Below are 25,185 nucleotides of genomic sequence, written 5' to 3'. Positions count from 1 at the left end.
ACAAGAGAACCCACATAAACAATACAAAGAAATCATAAAAACAATTCAGTAACCAGTGAGAAGTTCACCAAAGGGATAGGTATCATAAAAAAAGAACCAAATAAAAACCTGGAACTCATTAATTCCATTAATGAAATGAAAAATACAATCAAGAGCTTCACAATTAAACTAGATCAAGCAGAAGAAAGAATTTCAGAACTTCAAGACAGGTCTTTTTAAATAACCCAGTAGATAACAAATAAATAAATAATCTTTTTTAAAATAAAGAAAATCAACATGATGTATGGGACACAATCAAGTGACCAAATATACAAATTTCTGATGTTCCAGAAGGTGAAAAGAAGACTGATAGCATAGAAAACCAATTTAACAAAATAACAGCTAAAAACTTCTCAAGTCTAGCAAGAGATTTAGACATCCAAATACAGGAAGTTCAACGATCCGTAAATATATGTAATCCAAAAAGGTCTTTCCCCCGGCATATTATAGTCAAATTGTTGAAAGTCACAGACAAAGAGAGAATTCACAAAAAAAAAAACAACAAACAAACAAACAAAAAAAACAAAACAAGAGAAAAGCATCTAATCACATATAAAGAAAGCCTCAACAGCTAACAGCAGATTTCTCAGTAGAAACTTATAGGCCAGGAGAGAATGGGATAATATATTCAAAATGCTAAAAGAAAAATTAAAAACAAAACCAAACCAAAAAAAACCCCCAAAAAACTGTCAATCAAGAATACTATGACCAGCAAAGTTGTCCTTGATAAATTAAGGAGAAATAAAATCTCCCCCAGACAAGCAAAAACTGAGTGAATTCATCACCACCAGACCGGCCATACAAGAAATGCTTACGGGAATCCTACACCTGGAAGCTAAAGGACAATATTTACCATTGTGAAAACATATAAAAGTATAAAACTGACAGAACAAACACACAAATGAAAAGAAAAAACTCAAATGCTACCACTAGAGAAAACCACCAAACCACAATAAATAAAAAGTGAGAAGAACAAAGGATATACAAAACATCCAGAAGACAGTTAGCAAAATGACACCAATAAGTCTTCACTTATCAAAGATAACATTAAATATAAATGGATTAAATTTTCCAATTCAAAGATATAGATTGGCTTAATGTATTAAAAAAAAATGACCTTGTTGTTTGCTGCATACAAGGAATTCACTTTATCCCCTGGTAAAGACACATATAGATTACAAGTAAAGAAATGGAAAAAGATACTCCACACAATGGAAACCAAAAGCATATAGGGGTAAACTATACTTATATCAGATAAAACACACTTTAGTAAAAAACAGTAAAAAGAGATAAAGATAGCCATTATATTATGGTAAAGGGATCAATTTGGCAAGAGGATATAATAATTCTGATTACATTAATATAGATACCCAACACCAAAACATCCAGATATATAAAGCAGATATTATTTGATCTAAAGAAAGACACACACTCCAATATAATAACATACTTGGGGACTTTAACAACCCACTCTCAGCATTAGACCAATCATCTAGACAGAAAATCAATAAAGAAACATTGCATTTAAGTAGCTGGGACTACAGGTGCACACCACTGCACCTGGCTCTCTTTCCTTCTTGTCCTAAAGCCTAGCACATAGTAGCTGGGTAGATTGTGTTTCCAAAGATGATTGCATCAATATCTCCTATCCCACATGATCTTTTATGTGAACTTGACATTCACCCATCAAATGGTGGAATCTCCCCCACACCAAATGTGGGCTGGCCCTATGATGCTGTGTAAGACCTGAAGCATATGTTAAGATGTCTACAGTTTTCATGTCCATCCTCTATGGAACCTATCAATCAGGCAAGAAGTCAAATCCCACTAAAATCCCACTTTTCACTATATAGTGAAAAGGTGCAAACTAGACATGTGGTAGGAGAGAAAGAATGAGAAAAAGAGCAAAAGGGACAGGGGTGGAACTTGGAAATGGGGAAGAAGCAAAGAGTGAGAGAGAGATGTCATGGGGTAAAACACCAACTATAAACTGTCTGAGCCCATTTTGGATCCTACAGCCATCCTAGTGACTGAGCTAATACGATACGAAGCAGAATAATCTCCCGGTCAATCTATACAATTATGAGAAATAATAAATTGTTACTGTTTTAAGACACTAACTTTTGGGGTAAATTATTACATGGCAAACCAAACAAAAGTTGTTAATAAATGTGTATTGAATTAATTAAATTCATTAAAGTGTTCTGTTTAATCTTACCTTGGTGTTGGCCATGTCCACAATATACTGGTCTCCCTTTATACATTCCATTACTTCAAAACCATCTCTGTCAATCACCTTGGCCTGAGAGCTTCCAGATACAACAAGAATCATGTCTCCTGTGTTACTATACTGTAGTGACTTGATCTGGTGGCTATACAAAAAGAAAAAGAAAATTGTCTGTTAAGACGCAGAACATAATATCTATACTTTTACTATACTAAGAACTGCCAGAAAAAAATGTTATACAATTGCACAAATTTATAATTCTACAAGTCAGGAACATCAACCTCAAATGGGCCCAAAGCACCCACTGGCTATTCTGTTAGCTTTCTCTTCCCACTCTCACTGCAATCTATTAAAATCTTCTCTATTTACCTTATACCTTCAACCCAACCAACTCTCTCTCTCTCAACTGTTGAATCTTCTGGCTCTTTCCCAGAAGAAACAAATAAGAACTGCCTCAACTTCCTCTGGTTAATGTTACAAACTTATCTATACCTGAACTACTCTCATCCTTCTCTTCTTCAATTACAATAGTAGCAATGAACTTCTTCCTGCCCCAGGCAAATCATACAACCTATATCCTGGACCCCATCCCTTCCAGTCTCTTGAGGCACTCCTACTGACTATATCCTCTTTCTGTCCTCCCCTTCACAGCTAAGCTGTTTGAATAAGTTTTCAATCCTCCATATCTCCTTTAAATCTCTAATACTATAGGATTCTTTCTGCCTTCACCACACCACTAAGACTGATCTTGTCATTGTGGCTATAGTGAATCCTGTGGTGTAACAGCCAGAACTCCCCCATCAGAACTGAAGGATTCATTCTTCCAGCTTCCAGGATTTTGCCTGCTGAATGGCTAATAGCTGAACTCTCAGGAATTTCCCTGAGTTGCAGACTGAGTGGCAGCTGCCTCACCCAAGGTCATGCTACCAGCCCAAAGTTGTGCAAATTCAACAACTGGTCAATGTGCAGTAAAATGGTCTTGCCCTGTGCTTCAATCTGGAATATCTTGGGTTATTTCAGCTTTAGAACTCCCTGTGGGATCAGCTGCTGCTGTTGCAACTATATACCAATTCAATTTCTCTATCTTCCCCTAATGCTGTTTTCCTTGTACCCCTCTCACAGGAGTTGATCCTAGAAGCACTCCCCAATAAACTTCCTACATGCAAATCTTGAGATTTCAAAATGTGTTTTTGGGGAACCTGACCTAGGAGAGTTAACACCAAAAGTGGTCTTATGAAATCGACTCCAAAATGGGATTTTGAAGCTATATAAACCACCGACTGGCTAGCAAAGAGGAACCCGTAACCGGTGGTATATAGTCTCTAATGTGCTGTGGCAGTGCAATCATAATTGCTAAAACTTTCTTGGTGAAACAGAAGGCATGGCAGGTGTGATACTTTAGGCATTTGTGCAGTACAGAGAAGTAAATAGCTGTTGCTAGGAGCAGTCAATGCAATGGAGAAAAAATAATGAAAGACTGAAAGTGATAAATCACCAACTAAAGACTATAGTGTGAAAGCCAGGGGGTCTCTTTGGCAGCATATAAAGACAGGATTATTGGTCTCCCTCAGGTAAGTAGTGTGCAGTCACTGATCTGGTAAAGCATATTTTTCTACTCCTATTAATAATGAGGACCAAAAAGCACTTGACAGTCACACTGCAACCAATAGCAGCATACACTTATGTGTCTGAACCATGGCTGCTACATTAATTTTCCTACCCTTGGTCTTAATATAGTTCCAAAGGATCTGGACCATCTGGACAATGCAAAGAAATTCCTGTTGATCAATGGTCTAAATGACATCATGTTAACTGAATCAAGTGAGCAGGAAGTAGCACATACATTGGTAAGATACAAGCTCTCCAAAAAATGGTAGATAAACCCTATATAAGATCAGAAGATTGAGATAAGGAGATGTAGGGAAGATGCACGTGGGCAGACATATGAATGTTGAAAAGTATAAAGCTCTGTGTATCACATTAATCTCAGAGAGCCTTAACCTTAAAAGAGGCAATGAACAATAATGCAGACAAAGTGACTTGGCTAGTTCAGTTGACTTCAGCTAGTTTTTGTTGTCATCTACCCCACTGTTAACACAATAGGCTCGTAAATGAAATAGCTGTGGTGGCAGGGATGGAAGTTATTCAGGGACCCAACAGCAACAATCCAAAGTTAACCTACTGTTGCTGCTATTAAAGGTCCAAACTGCCAATTACAGAGGCCTATGGTGAGCCCTCTCTCCTAAATTCAATACTAAGCTAATAAACAAGTAAAATATATAATAAGAAAAATGATAATAAGTATATAGGTGAATCAGCAGGGAAGACAGATAGTGTGGACCAAGAGGACAGGAATAAATATTTTAAATAGGGTGGTCAGGAAGTAAGTGATTGAGTAGCTAGAATTACAGAATCACTAAAAATAAAGGCAAAACAAGGATATTTTCAAAAAATTTAAAAGTAATAGAATTTGTCAGCAGCTGACTTGGTTTAAAGGAAGTACCACAAGGAGTTCTTTAGGCAAAAAGAAATGATGTCACATAAAAGACATACGGAGACACAGTATGGTATGAAGAGTAATAGAAAGGGAGAATATAAGTAAATGAATTAATATAAGTAAATGAATTAATTATATAAGTAATGAATTAATTATATAAGTAAATGAATTAATAAGCTACGAATATATTGACTGTATAAAATAATAATACCTGGTGGAGTTTAAAATGCATATGACCATATATAAAAATAAAATACAGTTTACTTTTGAGCAACATGAGATTGAACTGGGCAGGTCCATTTATATGTGGATTTTTTTTTCCCTAGTAAATGCGGCTAGAAAAATACAGCGTTCTCAGGATACAAAACCCACATATACAGAGTGTCAGCTTTTTACATACATGGCTTCCTCGGGGCCAACTGTGGGATTTGAGTATGTGTGGATCTGAATATAGGCAGGGGTCCGGAAGCCAATCCCCCCTGTGTACCGAGGTACAAATTTACAAGAAAACAATTGCAAAAAGATAGGAGGGGGTAAGTGTAGCTACATAAAGTAAATGTTTCAAGGTCTTTGCATTGACTGGGAAGTGGTAAAAGTACTAATTTATAATAGACTTTCTTAAGTTATAATCTTTAGGTTAACCACTAAAAGAACAGTAAAAGACAATAAACTAACAAGCTAATAGAGGGGAGAAAACATAATACGAAAAATTAATGCAAAAGACAGTAAAAGTGAAATAAAACAGATTGGACAAATAAAAATAAGTGGATGGTTTAATGTTTAAATTTATCAGTAATTAAGTTAAATAAACTAACTTAAACATTACAATTAAAAGACAAAGTTTGCCAGAATAAATAGAAAATTTTCACATAGAAAAGATACTTTGTCTATATACAGAGAAAATGTGTAAAAGAATGTAAAAACATATACACAAATACCCTACAATAAAGATGGTGTTTCTTACTAATATCAGGGAGAATAGATTTTAAAAGCAAGAAACATTACTGGAAATAAAAAAACATTTCATAATAACAAAGATTCAATCAACCACTAGCCTAGACAAGAAAGTGAGACTCTGAGAAAGAAAAGAAAGAAAAAGAAAAGAAAGAGGAGCAATTCTCATACATTTCTGGGGAAAGTGATGCATAATAAAACATGTTGGAGAACTGTTTGGCAGTTTCATATAAAATTAAACATGCATCTATCCTATGACCTAGCAGTTCTATTTCTAGGTATATTCATAATAATATGAACATATAATTCATAAGCAGTTCTATTTCTAGGTATATACAAAAAGGATTGTAGAAAACATTCAAAGTGGCCTTATTCATTATGGCCAAAAACTATTAATAGAAACAGTCATTTAATCTGTTTATTTTATATATTGTATATATAATTTGTCCTCAGATTCACAATATAATTTTTTAAATCCCTATAAAATAGTAAGAAAAACACAATCATTAGAAAAGTGGCCAAAATATTTAGCTGCTTAACAAACAATATACAGATACCCAATCATATTATAAAAAATTGTTCAATCTCATCATGCTCATCATGTTAGGAAAATTCAAAATAAAACTATAATGAGATACTATTATACATCCACCAAAAAGACTAAAATTTTAAAGGGTGACAATACAAAGTATTGGCAAGAATATAAAGTAACTTTTGTTGATTATGGGTAGGAGGGGAAATTGGTATAATCATTTTCAATCATCTGTTAGCAAGCACCTACTAAAGCAGAATATATGCATAGCCAATGACATAGTAATTCCACTGCCAAGTATATATCCAACACAAATGCAAATATGTTTTCCAAAAGACATCTACAAGAATATTCACAGCAAAACTATTCATAATAGCCCTAAACAAAAAATAACTCAAATTTCCATAAGAGGAAAATAGCTAAGTAGATGTATATTCATACAGTAACATACTGTATAACAATTAAATGAACAAATTTATTCTATATACAACATGGATAAATCTTACAAATATAATCAAGAGCAACCAGACAAAAACCAATATAGCCTAGATTTTCCCATTTAATTAACATTCAAGGCCGGGCGCAGAGGGTCATGCCTGTAATCCTAGCACTCTGGGAGGCCGAGCCAAGCAGATTGCTCGAGGTCAGGAGTTCTAAACCAGCCTGAGCAAGAGCGAGATCCCATCTCTACTGTAAATAGAAAGAAATTAATTGCCCAAATAATAAATATAGAAAAAATTAGCTGGGCATGGTGGCACATGCCTATAGTCCCAGCTACTCGGGAAGCTGAGGCAGTAGGATTGCTTGAGCCCAGAAGTTTCAGGTTGCCGTGAGCTAGGCTGACAGCATGGCACTCACTCTAGCCTGGGCAAGAAAGCAAGACTCTGTCTCAAAAAAAAAAAAAAAAAAAATTCAAATACAGGCAATACTAATCTATGGTGTAGTCAGGATGAGAAAGGTGGGAGTAATATTGGGGAAATGAGCTTCTGATGCTGGTACCACTATTTCTTTGATTTAGATGGAGATTAGAAGTATGTATTCATATTATAGTAGTCATCAAGCTATAAACTTAGACTTAATGTATTTTCTGAATGTTATATTTTAACTTACACATTATAAAAATGAGAGCCATCTGAGGCAATTTTACGTCTGAATATAATTCACCAATAAGAACATTAAGTGAGGATACTACCATATTTCACTATGTAATTTAATTCTTAAAGACTAGAAAATTCTCATAATAAACTAAGAAAGCAAAGTACATGTAATACTTTTTCTGGTTTAAACTGTTGTTTGTTTTTGCTTAACTGGGCATACTTTAGTTGTCAAGAGTTATGTGAAAAATTCTATTTACCCACTGCTAAATAAATTCAGTGTTTATAAATTAATCTGAGACAACTTTATACTACAAAAGGTGAACTTTTATTCATTAAAGAAAAATTTATGCCAGGCTCAGTGGCTCATGCCTATAATCCTAACACTTTAAGAGGCTGAGGCAGGAGGATCATTTGAGGCCAGGAGTTTGAGATTAGCCTGATAAAGAGGGAGACCCCTTCTCTACAAAAATGAGTCAGGTGTGGTGGTGCATACCTGTAGTCCCAGCTACTCGGGAGGCTGAGGCAGGAGGGTCACTGGAGCCCAGGAGTTTGAGGTTGCAGTGAGCTGCGATGACACCACTGCACTCTAGGTGGGGGGACAAAGCAAGATTCTACCCTTGCGTCCCCTCCAAAAGCAAAGATTTCCCTGCTCATATTACATATTATTTTTCTATCCTAATCAGACCCTGACTAATAGATCAAATTTCAGGCAATTAATCAGGAACTGAGAAAATTATAGGCTATTTAGTCCAATTTGTTCTACAAACGAACACATATGATATTTGATAATTAGAAAGTTCAAACTGCTAAACCAAAGTCTCTAAAGAAAGAATGGAATGAACTAGTTAGTTGACAAGATATATCTTTGTTAATGGTACTCCCATTTGAAGAAAGTGTTAAAATTTTCTTCACTAATCATGAAAGATCAAGGACTATAAGTAATCACTTTGTTTTATCTGGTGATTCATTTTTATTTTTAAAGGGAAATGAAAATCTAAAAACCAGCAAATTTTAAGAAAACAAGAGAATGAAATAGTGACTCCATTTCTCTGGCCAATTGCTCTACTTACATCTAGAGGGAAACCCAAAATCTCAGTGATTCTACACTAATATTCACTTTGCTTTTCAGCTATATGAGAACACTTTTAATGTTTTCCCTCTTTTCACTGTTGTTCATGTACTCTCTGTAGTCCACTTTGCCAACATTAAAATGAAATGTTCAGCATCAAGCTCACCATTCCTGTCCCACTTCACTCTTAATTCTGCTAGCCACAGAGTTAAAAGGATAGGATTAAGAGTCATTAGACACAGTACTAAGAAGAATTAAAGGGCTTGTTCAAGGGCCGTAACATCTGCTCCTCAAATTCCTGCCTAAACAACTAAGATTCCGATCAAAGAGAAGAGAGGGAAAACCAATCTGACAGTAAACTGGAGTCATGAGGAAGTGAATGTTCTCTCAGGGAGTAACTCTGACACCAGAGGAAGGCTTAGTGACATTGCACAACTCTTTCTGTGAAGTTATTCATGGGGCAAGTAGGAGTATATGCGTGTAAGTGAAGGGGAGTGGGAAGGTGAAGATTGAGGATCCTTTTAAGTAGTTTTTGCTCAGCTAGCAAAACAAGCTGGGACATGCAAAACAGATAAACACAGCTGTTTGGGGCTGTCACTTAGGGCTCAGGAGTCACGGTGTCCTGCTGTAGTGAAAAGTGTACTGGAATGTGAGTCAGAAGTCCAGAGATCCAAGTCCTCATTCTGCTGCTGAGTAGCTGTGTGATGATGAGCAAGACCTTGGGCTTCACTACACTCATTCTCCTTATTTTATGAGAAATTAGTAGACGAGACTAGATGGCAGCACAATACAGAGGTGCTCCTGAGTCACAGAGTTCATGTACTAGTTAAATAACATTGTTGAGTACTTGTTTCCTCCACTGAAAAAACATGAGAGATAATACTTAACTTATAGGATTGGGGTAAGGATTAATAATGATTTTTATAAAGGCACCAAGGCACAGTACCTGAAACAAGTAACTATTATTATCACTTCTTTATTTCCAAGGTCTCTCTAAGATAATTTGAGGGATACAAAATCTTGACAGCCAAGTACAATGTTACTTCAGATTCTCTATATGATAGTATATATTTGGCTCATGTTTTAATTATTACTAACCAAAATACTCAAGACTTATATAAGATTTAGAAATTAAGGACCTAGGAAAGGTCAGCCAAAAATGTAAAAATACATTTTGTCAATATAAGGTTGTTTCTGCAGAGGGTCCAAAAGGATCCTTAAGAACTTAAAAACAGGAAATACAGAAGACTTCTAAGGAGAAATAGCTGAGGAATCTAATTAGGAATACACTAGACTTCCCTATCCTAAATACCTAAAGAAATAACCTGGAAAAATACAAACTTTGGGAGAAATTAAAGAACTATTGAAAAGTAGAAACTATCCAAAAATTTCTACTAAGAAAAGATCAGAGTAATTAGAAAAACACCTCCCAGAAAATGTACAACAGCATATCCCAGAAACTATGAATTCCTAGGGCAGCATATTCTCAAAGCAGCAAGGCTACCCTTATGGAAACAGTTATCACAAACATTAGGCAGGGGGCAGTGAAAAAGGATGTTCAAGAGATGATATAGGGTTGATAAAACAAAGATATAACAACTAGTCAGAAACCTAACAGAATATCTTTCCTGAAAACAGACCATCCATCACATAGAGAGATTGCCCTACACGGATTACTTCCAGACCCAGCTCCCTCAAATCTTCCTCAGACCACAGGCACATTCCACTAGCTATAAGCTAGTAAGTTTAAGAAAATAAGGAGATGTAAGAAGAATCTATTCAGTCTGTTTCTAATCAGGCTGGGAAAGTAAACAAGAAACTAAAATAATAAGGGATTGTGAAGAGATTCTAAAGATGGGTCTCAAGCTTTCTGTGAAGGGCCAGATAATAAATATTTTAAGCTTTGCGGGCCATATACAATCTCTGTCTCATGTTCTTCTTTGTTGTTTGGGGAGTTTTATTGTTGTTATTTCGCAACCTTTTAAAATTATAAGAACTATTCTTAGTTCAAGTGCCATATAAAAACAGGCTATGGACTAGAGTTGGCCCTCAGATCATAGTTTGCCAACCACCATTCTAGAACATAAAAGAGAAAGACTGTGGATGGAATGAAAGGAAAAAGATGATATTTTCAGACCATAGGTGTTTTATGCTGAAAATAAAATTGAAGAAAACATATCTGTTGCTATTATATAAATGCTATAATAAATAAACTTGTTCCTTGATCATTTCTACAAACCTGGGTATATCTGTTGCAAAAGTTCCTAAAAGTGGATTACTAGGTCGAAGGGTATCTGTGTTTGTAATTTGGCAGAGAATGAAAAATTGCCCTCTATAAGATGGTGCCAATTTACACTCCCACCAGGAATGCCTGATAGTGCTTATTTCTCCAAATCTTGCCATCATCATTCATACTTTACATCTGGATATTATCTAATTTTTATGTGGGGAAAAAGTTTGGTAATTTATAACCCACCCTTGCCTTCTCCCCACATTGGATAGTATACATTATTTTCAATTTTACCAATCTTATAGGTGATAAATAGTATCTCATTGCCATTTTAATTTTTTTATCTTTATCAGTAAAGTTAAATATCATTTTTCATGTTTATGAAACATAACTTAATATCTTCAAGTATGAAGATATTAATTCAAATATGAAGATATTAAGTGAATGAATACATACCATTCACAGGGCTGAAGGGATCGAAATGCCTTAAAAGAAGCATCCATTCCAGCAAAATCCCAAAACTTAACATCATAGTCATATCCTCCGGTCACCAAACGGGCACCTGAAGGATCCAGACCCAAAGCAGACACCTGGTATTTTTTTAAAAAAAAAATTAACTGCAGCAAAACAACATACAGTTTATTATAATTCCTATTTCCATTCTCCAACTCCACCCCCTATTTTAGAGGCACTGGAAAGATAGCCCACCAACTGTTGTTACTTCTGAAAAGTGGGGATGGGCAGTGTTTTCTATATTATTTGACTTTGTTATTATGAGTATTATTTTTTTGAAATAAAGAAAAGAAAAATATTTTAAATTTAATCTGACAGCTTTGTCCCAACTCATCAAACATGTACTCAAAAGAGCTATCATTGCAGTTCCATATGCTAAATTAAGTTGCTTTAGTATATAAGTAGAAATCTCACAAATAATTCAGCTTTTTCAATATGCAATCTTGAGGAAACATCTTAAGATAGTTTAACTACAACTCAATGAAGACCACAGGAATCTAAAATTACCAACATGAGTAATGCTACTGGCAGCTTTAAGAAATCCATCTAACAAAGTAGGACAAAGTATAAATTATTATCTGGCACATATAGCTAAATGACTCAGTATATTTCCCTTAAACAATTATTTTTAAAGCTGAATTTATAAGTGACTAATCACATTACAATAGTACTCATTTAGTTCCACAAGATATTTGCTTTCCCTATGAATTTTCCTAGGTCCAACTCATATCTGAATACCCAATATGTAACTCATTGTTCTTGAACTATATTTAACGTTCTGTCAAAGCAGGAAGTCCTTGGATACTGCCCTCTCAGAAGGAAAGAACTACATTGGGAATATATATGACACAGTAAAAAGATCAAAGTTTTATATAAAGGAAACCTCTATAAACCAGTTCTAATAGACTGGAAATATAAATAATATAATTATTATAATTAACTAAGCCAGATACTGACAAAATGATTTAGACTCATTTCAATTGCCATCTGTAAACACTGATTTCATAATATAAAGGAATTATATGCAAATAATTAATAACTTATTATATATTAAAATTAGATATGGATTCTAAAGTGGTTAAGGAAAGCATACAAATGAGAATGAAGTCGTATTTTATGCCTGAACAATAATGTCTTAAAAAAATCAAAAATACAAATAAATGAATAGTAGCTTTAGAAGCCTAAAAAGTGACTTCTGCTACCACCACCTATAAATTCACTTGCCTCCATGCTCATTTTGCTATCCTTCTCTCCTGTTACAGTCAAAGAGGTACTCCTTCTCCTGATAAGGCTAACCCTACCAGTGTTTATCTCACTATAGCACAACATGAAATTGCAAATTCATTTGTGGTTCCTCTATTGTTTATCTGTTCTCCCATCAAAAGTGTAAGCTCCATATGGACAAAGGCCATGTCCATGTCCAGCATAGTGCCTGACATAAAATAAAAACTCTAATAAATAATTTGTTTAAAAGAAAGACTAAAAATTTTTAAAGCTTATGTAACACAAGCAATGCACTCTGACAAATATGAGATAAATTCCCCTTTATCAAGAAAGAACAAGGCCGGGCTCGGTGGCTTACGCCTGTAATCCTAGCACTTTGGGAGGCTGAGGCGGGTGGATTGCTCGAAGCCAGGAGTTCGAAACCAGCCTGAGCAACAGTGAGACCTTGTCTCTACTATAAATACAAAGAAATTAATTGGCCAAATAATGCATATAGAAAAAAAATTAGCCGGGCATGGTGGCGCATGGCTGTAGTCCCAGCTACTCGAGAGGCTGAGGCAGTAGGACTGCTTGAGCCTGGGAGTTTGAGGTTGCTGTGAGCTAGGCTGACAGCATGGCACTCACTCTAGCCCAGACAACAAAGTGAGACTCTGTCTCAAAAAAAAAAAGAAAAGGCCGGGCGCGGTGGCTCACGCCTGTAATCCTAGCTCTCTGGGAGGCCGAGGCAGGAGGATTGCTCAAGGTCAGGAGTTCAAAAAAACCAGCCTGAGCAAGAGCGAGACCCCGTCTCTACTATAAATAGAAAGAAACTAATTGGCCAACTGATATATATATAAAAAATTAGCCGGGCATGGTGGCGCATGCCTGTAGTCCCAGCTACTCGGGAGGCTGAGACAGAAGGATCGCTTGAGCCCAGGAGTTTGAGGTTGCTGTGAGCTAGGCTGACGCCATGGCACTCACACTAGCCTGGGCAACAAAGCGAGACTCTGTCTCAAAAAAAAAAAAAAAGAAAGAACAATAAGCCAGGCCCAATGGGATGTGCCTACAGTACTTGGGAGACTGAGGAGGGAGCCTAGGAGTTCAAAACCAACCTGGGCACCATGGCAAGACCCTGTCTCTAAAAAAAACAAACAGAAAAAGAAAAACAACAGCAGAATAAATCACAAAGTTGACTATTCTAGCTAAGAGAAGGACAGCAAGTTTTACAGCAAAGTTACAAAATGAGGTTTTCAATGCTAACACTCTGCAATATCAGGATCTCTACTGCTGCTGTATATATCATTCATCATCCACCAAAAGGATATAAAAGGTAATGAGTAAGACAGAAAACAGAGCTCAGAGGTAAAAAGTACCCTTTCTCAGTTAGAACACATGTTCATCCACAAGATCTGCTAAATTACTTCTCAATCCTCATGTCCCAAACAGTTAAAGAACACTGAAAGTCCAATTAATTCTCAGTCTAAAACAACAGTTTACAATAGAGTTGAAAGAATAATTATTTTAATTTACATAAAAGACTGAAAAATGATATCAAATTACTCTGGATGATGGTCTAGACTTTTTGACTAAGAGATAAAATATCTTAAACTTTTTGTTTTAATGTTTACTACATGAAATGTCAGATACCATAAAAATAAGTCTATTATTTCAACTTGATAATCAGCACATTTTCAGCTTTGATCTTAATGTTAAGAGAATTAATTTTTATAATTCTCTCCTTTTACGAAGCTTTAGACTTCAGTCTATAATAAGGCAGTTCAATTGATCTGATAGCACATTAACTATATAAAAAATGCCTGTATACTTGACAGTTTTTCCTATGATTATAAATTTTTTAGCAAAATATTTAAAATATTTTTAAAAATGTAAGTGGTTCCAAAACCATAGGTCAAGTCTTGCTTATATAGGAAGACTTAATAAAATATCTTTCAACTCACTATAAACTACGGATCTTCCAATGTTTTTAATCTAAAACTTTGAAAGAACTCTCTACCCAATTCCCTTACTAACATTTCAGTCTTTTGTGTGAGATGCCCCAAAATATCCATTTTTATTATTGCCAGAGGTAAATTATTGATTCAAGCAAGATATAAAAATAGATAGTAGAGAGAAATTATGGCCATGAACACCTATATTTGAAAGGAAGAAGGATCTCAAATCAATAACCTAATCATCTATTAATACATTTAAAACCTACCCCCCCAAAAGCAAATAAAACCCCAAACAAGCAAAAGGAAGAAAACAATAAAATTAGAGCAGAAAGCAGTGAAACAGATTTTTCAAAATAGAGGAAAATTAACAAGAGCAAAAGTTGGCCCTTGAAATTTTCAAGAAAATTGAGAAATCTTTAGTTAGATTGCCCAAGCAAGAAAGAATTTACTAAAGTCAAGAATCAAAGAGGGGAACTACTAACTTTAACTATTAACCTTGCTGAAATTAAAGGGATTTCTATGAACTGTATGTCAAACGGTTAGATAACTTAGATGAAATGTATAAACTGTTAGTAAGACAAAAATTAACAAAACTGACTAGCAAAGAAAAAGACAATCTAAACAGGCTTTTAACAAGGGCATAATTTGTAATAAAAAATTTCCCACAAAGAAAAGCCTAGACCCAGATGGCCTGACAGGTGAATTCTACCAAACATCTAAAGAAGAATTAATATCGATGTTTCACAAACTCTTCTGGAAAATAGAGAAGAAAAAAATGCTTCCCAACTCATTCTACAAGGCTAATATTACCCTGACACAAAAACCAGACAAAGATATCCCAAGAAAACTACACCTATATCCTTTATGAATACAAACATAAAAATCCTAAATGAAATACTAAACAAAATAGCAAACTGAATCCAGCAATATATAAAAAAGAGTATATACCATTATCGAGTGAGATTTATTCCTGGAATAAATCAAAAAATGCAAGGTTGGCTTAATATCTGAAAAATAAATTAGTTTAATATGTTATACTAATAGGATAAAGAACAAAAACACACGATCATATCAATAAACTCAGAAAAAGTATTTGCCAAAATCCAACACCTATTCATGAAAAAAAAAAATCAAGAAATGAGGAATAGAGGAGAATTTCATCAACCTGATACTTCATGGAACTTCATGGAAAAGAGCTAACATCATACTTAATGATGAATAACCAAATGCTTTCCCCTTAAGATCAGAAGCAAGACCAAGACATACACTCTTGCCATTCCTATTTAACACTGTACAGGAGGTTCTAGCCAGTGCAAGAAAAAGAAATAAAAGTCATCCATAATGAAAACAAAAAAGCAAAACTATCTGCATTCATAAACATGATCTTGTATAGTAGAAAACCCTTAGAAATCCAATAAAAAACTATTAGAACCAATAAATGAGTTCAATAAGGTTGCAGGAAATAAGATTAACATACCAAAATCAACTCTATTTCTGTACACTATCAATGAACAATATGAATATGAAATTAAGAAAACAATTCCATTTATAATATCATCAAAAAGGAATAAAACATTGACATCCAACCTAGGTCACATGGCCTACAAAAATCCTCAATAAAGTACAGTTGCATGGCTGCAGAATAAAATACTAAGAAATAAATGTTATATCAAAGTATCACACTGGTACTATGAAAATTATATGATATTGTTTAAAAAATTACAGATTTAAATAAATAGAAAGACATTTTATTTTCATGAATCAGAAGACTTCATATTATTAAAATGGCAATATTTCCTGAATTTATCTGTGAATTTAACACAATCCTTATCAAAATCCTAGCTAACCTTTCTAAAGATATTGATAACTTGATCATAAAATTCATGTGGAAATACAAAGGACTCAGAATAACCAAAACAATCTTGAAAAAGCAGAACACCAACTTACCAATTTCAAAATTTACTACAAAGCTACAGTAATAAAGGGGTAGTATGGTAATGTAGACTTGAGAGTCTACAAAGAAACCTTTACTCTTGTGGTCAACTGATTTTCTTCTAAGTTATTAATACTAAGCTATTTCAAAAGTTGATTTTATAACACAGGCAGTCTTTGCTTTGCACTGAGCCATGTTATTCAAATTTATGCATATTGGAAGCAAGCAAAGACACAGTGCCAATACACACACATTTCTGTAACATGGCCCTCTGCCAAACAAGGGCTGCCTAGAAAAACTTATTAAAAAAGTAATGAGAAGAGTGAGAATACATGTCATGAAGTGAGTCTGTAAAAAAAAATTAAGAGTGAGAATATCCTGAATACCATACAAATTTAAAATTGGAAGATCCAATGATAGCAACACTTTTATATAAGTCTAGCATTCAAAATGGTTACTGATGTTATTTTGATCAATAATATTAAGAAAATGCTGATGCACAAAGATAAATATTTGTAAATAATAGTCTATCAATTTTTTGAAGTCAACTTTCCAATCTCATCATACTGTTCAAATTGACCCAGAAGGTTGAAAAAGTAGTGTTTCAAAACTGCAACAGTATCTAACTACTTTTCCCATCACAAGTGATAAACATAAAAGTAAAATTACAAAATATATTATAACATTCACTTGAAAGGGTTCAGTTGACTATCACGCTACAGTAAGTATATTCACCAAACAGATGTACATATTTCCCTAATGGTAAAAAGAAAAAGAGAGAACAGGAAAACTGTTATATATTAAGAGACAACAAATAAACACAATGATGACTCTCTTAAGAATGAATCAGACACCATTAGGATACTGATTTGAACAAACTAACTGTAAAAAGATGTATGGGACAACTGGAGAAATTTGAACACTAATGGGATATTAGATGATATTAAATAATTATCTTAAAAAGTAAATATAATAAAGACGTTATTATGTGTATTATGTGAGAGTGTGTGCATGCACCCTAAGAGAGACAGAGGGACAGGGAGCCCAATGATATCTTTTAGAGATTCGTACTGAAATAGTCATTAAATCTATGAGGTCTGGTATTTGCTTTTAAATAATCCCACAAATTGGCTGGTGAAGGAGGGGACTACAAATGTAAAATATAGAATAAAGAAACAAGATTGGCCTAATGAACATTTTTACAATATCTAGCTAAAAAAAAAAGACCAGACAGAAACACCACATTCCTAATATCTGGTATTTATAATAAAAGGAAATATATATGTAGGGCAAAAGCAGGATTACAAAAAATAATGAGTTAACAGTACAATTAGACACTCTAATTGATTTTCAATGTGTAAAATACATTGGAGTATTTTTTAAATTATGTTTCTCTACAAGATAAAGCTTCACTTGGAAAAAAAGGAATATTTAAATCAAATGTGTGAAACCTATAACTATCTCTTGGTTGTAAAATTCTCTGGACTAAACAATAGAAAAGCTTCCTTTTAAATACTAAGACTATAGTTTCTTTTTTTTTTCTTTTTACATTTTTTTCCACATTAAATATTTATTAATTTAAATCCATTAATTAAGATTCTAACTCTTCAGAAACAATAGGGATAAACGATAATACATAGTTTAAAGAGAAATCATTATATAAATTCTGAGAATGTTTATATTTTTAACACAACTACCATTTTAATGCAATTATTAATAATATGTAAATGATACATTTCCTTAAAGTACATTTTCTAAAATTTTCTAGTTAGTAACTTTTGTTTTCAGTAAACATCAAGAATTATATGTGTTCATGGGTGAGTCAGTCTACAGACACACAAATGCACACATATACACATAGACTTCTTCACAATCCCAAATTTGTTCACCAATGCAGAATTCAGAATTAAGAATGTTTGAGAGATTTTCATAGAATCTTCAACATATGTTTTCTTATAAGCCACAGCATCAGAACATTTGAAGTGATAAAGGATTTTGTATTAATTAAAAAAAGTTTGAATTTTTCCATGTCACTATTGATTAGAACCAATATATGTGCAGCTGTTAAAATTGTACCTTCATCCTTCATTATCCTCATATTTATACTGGATATTTATACTGGAACTTGACTAGAAAATACAAATGATTATGCATGTGATTTCCAAATTAAAAATTAAATATACTACTTCCTTATTATCGGATCTACAGTAGTTCATTTAAGAGACATTTTGATACCCGTATCATTTCAATAAAAATACAAATAAAAGCCTATGGCTATTATATGTAGCCAATATGAGTTAAGTTTTCTGTTATTTCTTTGATCTATGAACCAGAAGCATGAGACATACTAAGTTGTAATGTATAATTTTGAACATTATTGATCAACTGACTAACCTTGATGTGTGATATAATTGTACATTCTGTCTGTCTATACCTACATACAGATATACACAAAGACACACATGAACATACCCACACTTACAAAGAATGTTTTTCACAATGAGACTTTTTAACTGTAATATACATGTTATAACTTCCTCAATAAATATCAACTACTGCCTTTAAAAAGATTGAAGTTTCATTCATTTATTGTAGAGCATCTTAAAATGCAAACAAATGAAGTGTAATGGTCACTTTTTTTCCCCCTTTTATTTCATCATATTATGGAGGTACAAATATTGTTAGGGTTACAAATATTGCCCCTGTCCCCCCTCCTTTGGAGGGGAAGGGCATAACTCTAACCCTTCTTAGGAAGAGCCAAAGATATACAATGTAACCAAAATGTCAAAAAAAACCCACAAGGAACTTTTTATCAGGTGGTAGGCAGGTGGGAGGGAGGAGGAGGAAAGGGGTGTATGCTTTCATAACTTGTGTGGTGCACACCACCAGGGTATTGGACACAACTGGGGGGGGGGTGGGGGGGGCAGGGGCAAAATTTTTTTTTTCTTTTTTTGAGACAGGGTCTTGCTTTGTTGCCCAGGCTAGAGTGAATGTCATGGCGTCAGCCTAGCTCACAGCAACCTCAAACTTCTGGGCTCAAGCAATCCTACTGCCTCAGCCTCCCGAGTAGCTGGGACTACAGGCATGCGCCACCATGCCCGGCTAATTTTTTCTAGATACATTAGTTGGCCAATTAATTTCTTTCTATTTATAGTAGAGGCGGGGTCTCGCTCTTGGTCAGGCTGGTTTCGAACTCCTGAGCTCAAGCAATCCACCCGCCTGGGCCTCCCAGAGTGCTAGGATTACAGGTATGAGCCACCGCGCCTGGCCATATATAGTTTCTTTATTTACTTAAAAACAAGAAAATTAGTAAAATTCTGTCACTTTTGCAGAATAAAAACATCAAAAGTCTGATTTAATAAAAAATAGATATAATATTAAAAACTTGATGGAAATGATTTCTTAAGACAGCAAGCAGTTCTCACATATTTTGGTTTCAAGGCCACTTACACTCTTAAAATCTATAGAGGACCCCAAAGAGCTTTTGTTCATATGAGTATTATTTTTGTTTATGTGAGTTATGTGTATCAAATATTTACCACCAACATTAAAACTAATACATTTTTAAATATTTTTCATTTCATTTAAAATAACAATAAACCCAGTATTTATTAAATATATTTGTTTAATAAATATATTTAACATATATTTTAATGGAAACAATATTTTCAAAAGAAAAAATTTGTGAGAACAGTGACCCTGTTTTAACATCCCTATTAGTTTTATCATTTGTAACATTTCTGGGTGTATTTCTATTGATTGACATTTCCCTCTCAAAATGGGATGTATTTTCTTATTTCTTTACATGCCATACATCCAGAAAAAGGTAGATCCACTGAAAAGGGAAAGTAAGATAATTTTTATTTCTTCACTTCACATACACATTTCACTCATTCAGCTACCACTTTGGCTTTGCAATAAGATATGATGGTTTCATCTTACATCTCAAATATTTTACATTATTCATCTTTAACATAACAATATAAAAATGTAATCTATAAACTAAGTAATAGATATACAGTGACTAATTAAAGTTCATTTCTCATCTCAACATTCATTTGAAAATGAATAAACTCCTGCCTTTTACTGATATGGAAATAAAACTAAGAGTAATCAGATATTTTCTCACATCATAAAAACAAAACTGTGTTTGAATTTCATTTCTTTCTTTCATTTGTAATGTTCCTATATCCAAAAAAGAGGTTTTTAAAGCCAACAATAAAAATGACAATAAGTGTTCCTATTTTAAATGAAAGGCAACGGCTATTTTGACTAAACATAAAAGTAACCAATTTTTTAATGTCGATAGCTTTCATGACATCAGTTGATTGTGTAATTAGCCTTAATATAACTTTATCTTATTAGTTCACTTTTCCATGAGAGGTCTGTTATTTAGAGAAAAGAATCAAATTTTTTAAACTTACTGTTTTGGTGCCATGCTTCAGTGTTATTTCATGTGAATCAGGAATCTTTTGGACAGGATTCTGAAACAAGAAAATTCTGTGACATTAATGAGAAAAATAATGTGTTTGTGGGGAACTATATACGACATTCACAGGAAAATATGATTTTTGAAAATGTCATCACTGGCTTTTGAACACAAACTTAAAAAACAGCAGAAAAATGTGAGGGCATCTTTTCTTTTGTACTTCTGGATACACTAAAATTGGTCTCTTTGAGCTGATGATAAATTGATTTTAAACCTCTAAAAAGATAAGCCTAAAGAACTCTTTAGGCTATATGAAATTCTTATTGTTAAATTTTTAAACCAAAAATAAAAATAAATCAGTACTTGCTGATAATATAATTCATAAAGAGAAATTAAGAATTAGTTTTTCCGGCCGGGCGCTGTGGCTCACGCCTGTAATCCTAGCTCTTGGGAGGCCGAGGCGGGCGGATTGCTCAAGGTCAGGAGTTCGAAACCAGCCTGAGCAAGAGCGAGACCCCGTCTCTACTATAAATAGAAAGAAATTAATTGGCCAACTGATATATATATATAAAATTAGCCGGGCATGGTGGCACATGCCTGTAGTCCCAGCTACCCGGGAGGCTGAGGCAGAAGGATCACTCGAGCCCAGGAGTTTGAGGTTGCTGTGAGCCAGGCTGACGCCACGGCACTCACTCTAGCCTGGGCAACAAAGCGAGACTCTGTCTCAAAAAAAAAAAAAAAACAAAAAAAAAAAAAAAAAAAAAAGAATTAGTTTTTCCTTTAAATCACAGCTGACGGAAATCAACAAGGAGCACCAAAAGTCTACATCAGTAAAATCTGGAATAAAGTTAAAACAGTCTTCATATATACATACATGTTTTCAATGAGGCGTACTTTGATGTTTAGGGTAAACAAACCATAAAACTTTTTCCAGGTAATTTTCAAAATTATGTATTATAAAAATCAAAGAGAATATAACAGACATAGAGGAAAGAACAGCCTAAATTATCACCATTATTTACAAGTGGCATTTTAAAATGTCCTAATAATTAAGATTGCTGATAAAATATAAAATAAATATTTTATATGAAATGTTATTCCCCAATAAAAAATAATAAAATAGAACCATAATTTACATTAAAATTTGATTACATCTTACTAAAATTCAATCCTTTTTCAGTCTTACTATGTCTAGAGGAAAACCTCACAAAGAGCAGACAATCATAAACTGAAGGAAATTAATAAATTAGGATACCACTTATCATACTTCAATATCAAAAAATATTTTTAAGCATACGGTAACCTATATATAAAATAATCATTACAGATTTTCTTTAAAAATAACCAACAAGATCCTTTCAACATTCAAAATGTCAAAAGGTCCTCTTTTGGGGCATACCTTAAAGTGTTAAGTACTTAATTTATAACAAAACAAAATCTTCACAGGGTAGATATATACCTTTCAACCCTTCAAAGTTTAAAAAACAAAAACCAAAAAGGTATTATTCAGAAATGGTACAAATAAAACTCAGAGTCATTCAGTGTTTCATTGCTTCAAGAAGCATTTATTAAAGTAAAATTATACCAGATGTTAGGTGGCATTAGACATGGTCTCTACTCATTCCCCTTCCCAAGAAGCATCTGATCTAAGAGGGAGACAGCAATGACCCTAATTCAATAGAACAAATACTATAGTAGACAGGGGTATGGATATAATTGAGGGATAGAAAAGCAGGATGCATAAATCAGACATAAGAGGTCACAGTGAATAAGAGGTTTCATTGTTTACTCAAGTCTCCATTACTCAAGAGAAGGATAATCATACTAAAATTCTATGTCTATTACAAATGCATGAATCATCTTGTAATTTACTTACTTAAACAAGTGTGATCTAATAGTTCTTTCTTATATATCTTCAATCTTCCCTTCCTATGGCTCCTTCTCTTCAGCATATAAACAAAGAAAATACTTCCCATATTTAAAAAAAAATACTACTGATTTTCCCTACATTTACTGCTCAATCACTATCTTTTCCTTTGCAATTAAGCTTTTTCAAACTAGTTTCACTCAACGTCTCCACTTTCTTTCACCCTCTCTGCCACTTTGGCATTTGTCATTTTATTCCTAATACCCAGCACAGTTCTTGGCACATAAGAGAGTCTCAGTAAATATTTTTGGAATAAACAAGTCACTCCAAATGCCCTGGACACTTTTCAGACCTTAACCTACATACCTGAACTTAATAGCGTGGTAACTATTTAACTATCCCCTCCATCTTGAAACTGTCCTTTGCTGGAAGGAAACAGCCTAGAAAAAAAGCAAGAAAAGCTAGGGTTCTTGCTCTGCCACCCATTAACTATGTCATGACCTCAGGAAAGTTATGTTTCTCAGTTTCCTCATTTGCAAACGACAGATAATAGCACTTACCCCATAGGTTGCCGAGAAGTAAATGTTTTAAAATTCCTAATACAGAATTTGGCACATGGTAGGGCTCAATAAATGATAATCACTATTTATTCCAAGGCTTATCTCCTGTCTCTCTGGTCATATCATCTTAGTCTTTTTCCAGGCTTCTCTTCCTCTTTACCTGGCTAATTTCTACTCATCCTCCAATACTTGAGATGTGACCTGATTCTGGAAGCATTTCTTAACATTTCAAACTCTGGGTTAAATAACCCCTATGCACTCCCATAACAACCTTTCCTTATCTCAATCACAGAACTTATCACAATACCTTATAATTTTTGACCTATTTCCCTCTTCACCATCCCCTAAACAAACTGCAAAATTAAACTTCTCAAAGACTGTATAAATCTATCATCTCTGGATCCCAAGTACACAAAACAGCTGGTATTATGGCAAACACACACACACAAGTTTTAGTAATGAATAAAGGGCCCAATGTCTACCTTTTTGATCACATTAGATTGTAATGTTTAATTTGCTGTCAAATTCTAGATTAATGGGTATGTCCACAAAGAAAAGCAGGTGCTATCACATCAACTTAGCCTGGTAAGTGAGTGGTAGGGGATAATTAAAGAATTCAAAAACTAAAACCCTTTTAAGATCAAATTATTCTATCCCAAACTAAAAGAAAATTGAAAATTGCAATGATAGAGGAATAAGGGCAGTTTTGTTTTAGACTATTTGCACATGAGAGGTTACTGTCGTCCATAACTGCCGCAAATTAGTAAAGAAGGATATTAGAAACCAAGAAGGCACTGAACGGGAATAAAGAAACAGCTGGAGAGTTTGCAGTTTATTTTTAGACAAAGACCATACTGTATGGTTTACTATATTGTGGAAAGTGCTACACATACCCATTTCAGAGATATCATTATCCCACCACAAATTCCAAAATAATTTAAAAGTCAAACAAATGAATTCTGGACTACTCCTATGTTGAATTATCTCAGACACTGCTCCCTTTGCAGTTGACAATATTTGTAAGCAATGAAAACTCATGTATGCATGCCAAGTACTCTTGTAAGAACCAGGAGAACAGTTCAAATGTTTTACTTAGAGAAAAATCTATTATAGTCTGTGTCTCATTTCATAACTAATTACTTTTTCATCACTCAGCAAATAGAAATACTGTCACCAAAAAACTGGGATGAAAATTATTTCATTTAATTCAGTGCAGAATGTGCCTATATATAGACAATTTCTAACATTAAGAAAATTTACAAGAACGCTGAACTTAGTATTTACATTAGGAGTGAATTAAATGTTTAAATAAATGTTTATATTTAAAACCAAAGTTTTACAGAAAATAATGTAAGGCATAACCCATAAAAATCTCATATAATTGGCACAATTAAATCATCTAAAATAGTAGCAATCCATCTTTTGGTAGCATATCACTTGATGGTGACTGTTCTTTTTCCAGAACTTTTTTACTAATGACTTTTTGAAATATGGCTTAGTGTGAAATTTGCTATAACAGTAAAATATTTTCAAGATTTTCCTGCCAAGGAACATCATAAACTACATGACTTCAATGAAGTAATTTATTACCAGAATTCAGAACAAGAGCTACAGTCTTAATGGAAAAGGGTAAAAGACATCACTTTTTGTTTTGGTTTAGTTTTAAATACGAACCAAAGGTTTATTTCCCAGGCTCTTTGATCTACCCCCACTAACAACAATGATAGCAAACATATCTAGTGTAATATGAGCAATTCTATCTGATGAACATACTTACAGTATTTGCAAATGACTTGCAAATCAGAAACAACCAACACATAGAAATGATAAATACACAGATGATGGAAACCCTAAATACCCTGACTTGATCATTATATATTCTAGGCATGTAACAAAATTCCACATGTACCCAACAAATATGTACAAATATAAAGTATTAAAATACAAAAAAAATTTTTTTTCAGAAAGTCTACCCAGTAACAAAGACACACCACAGTTGCTGACAGTTGAGAGGGGAGACGGAGGACTGCTAAAAAGGAGCTTGAAAATAAGTGCTATTTTCTCCTGGAAATAATTTAGATTA

General features: G+C 33.8%; 1 protein-coding gene across 1 annotated transcript in view; it reads right to left on the bottom strand.

Moving 5' to 3' along the window:
• Positions 1–25,185, bottom strand: part of WDR70 (WD repeat domain 70) — a 227,813-nt gene that overhangs the window by 149,775 nt on the left and 52,853 nt on the right. The window contains exons 6-8 of the mRNA XM_012736463.3: positions 20,671–20,730; positions 11,102–11,235; positions 2,258–2,411 (exon numbers count right to left, since the gene is read on the bottom strand). Coding sequence (XP_012591917.1) covers positions 2,258–2,411; positions 11,102–11,235; positions 20,671–20,730 — 348 coding nt within the window. The remainder of the gene's footprint in view (positions 1–2,257; positions 2,412–11,101; positions 11,236–20,670; positions 20,731–25,185) is intronic.

Source organism: Microcebus murinus, chromosome 11, assembly GCF_040939455.1.
Source record: "Microcebus murinus isolate Inina chromosome 11, M.murinus_Inina_mat1.0, whole genome shotgun sequence".
In the NCBI taxonomy this organism is placed as follows: domain Eukaryota; kingdom Metazoa; phylum Chordata; class Mammalia; order Primates; family Cheirogaleidae; genus Microcebus; species Microcebus murinus.
The sequence above is the reverse complement of the archived record's forward strand: the minus strand, read 5'-3'. Positions and strand labels throughout refer to the sequence as shown.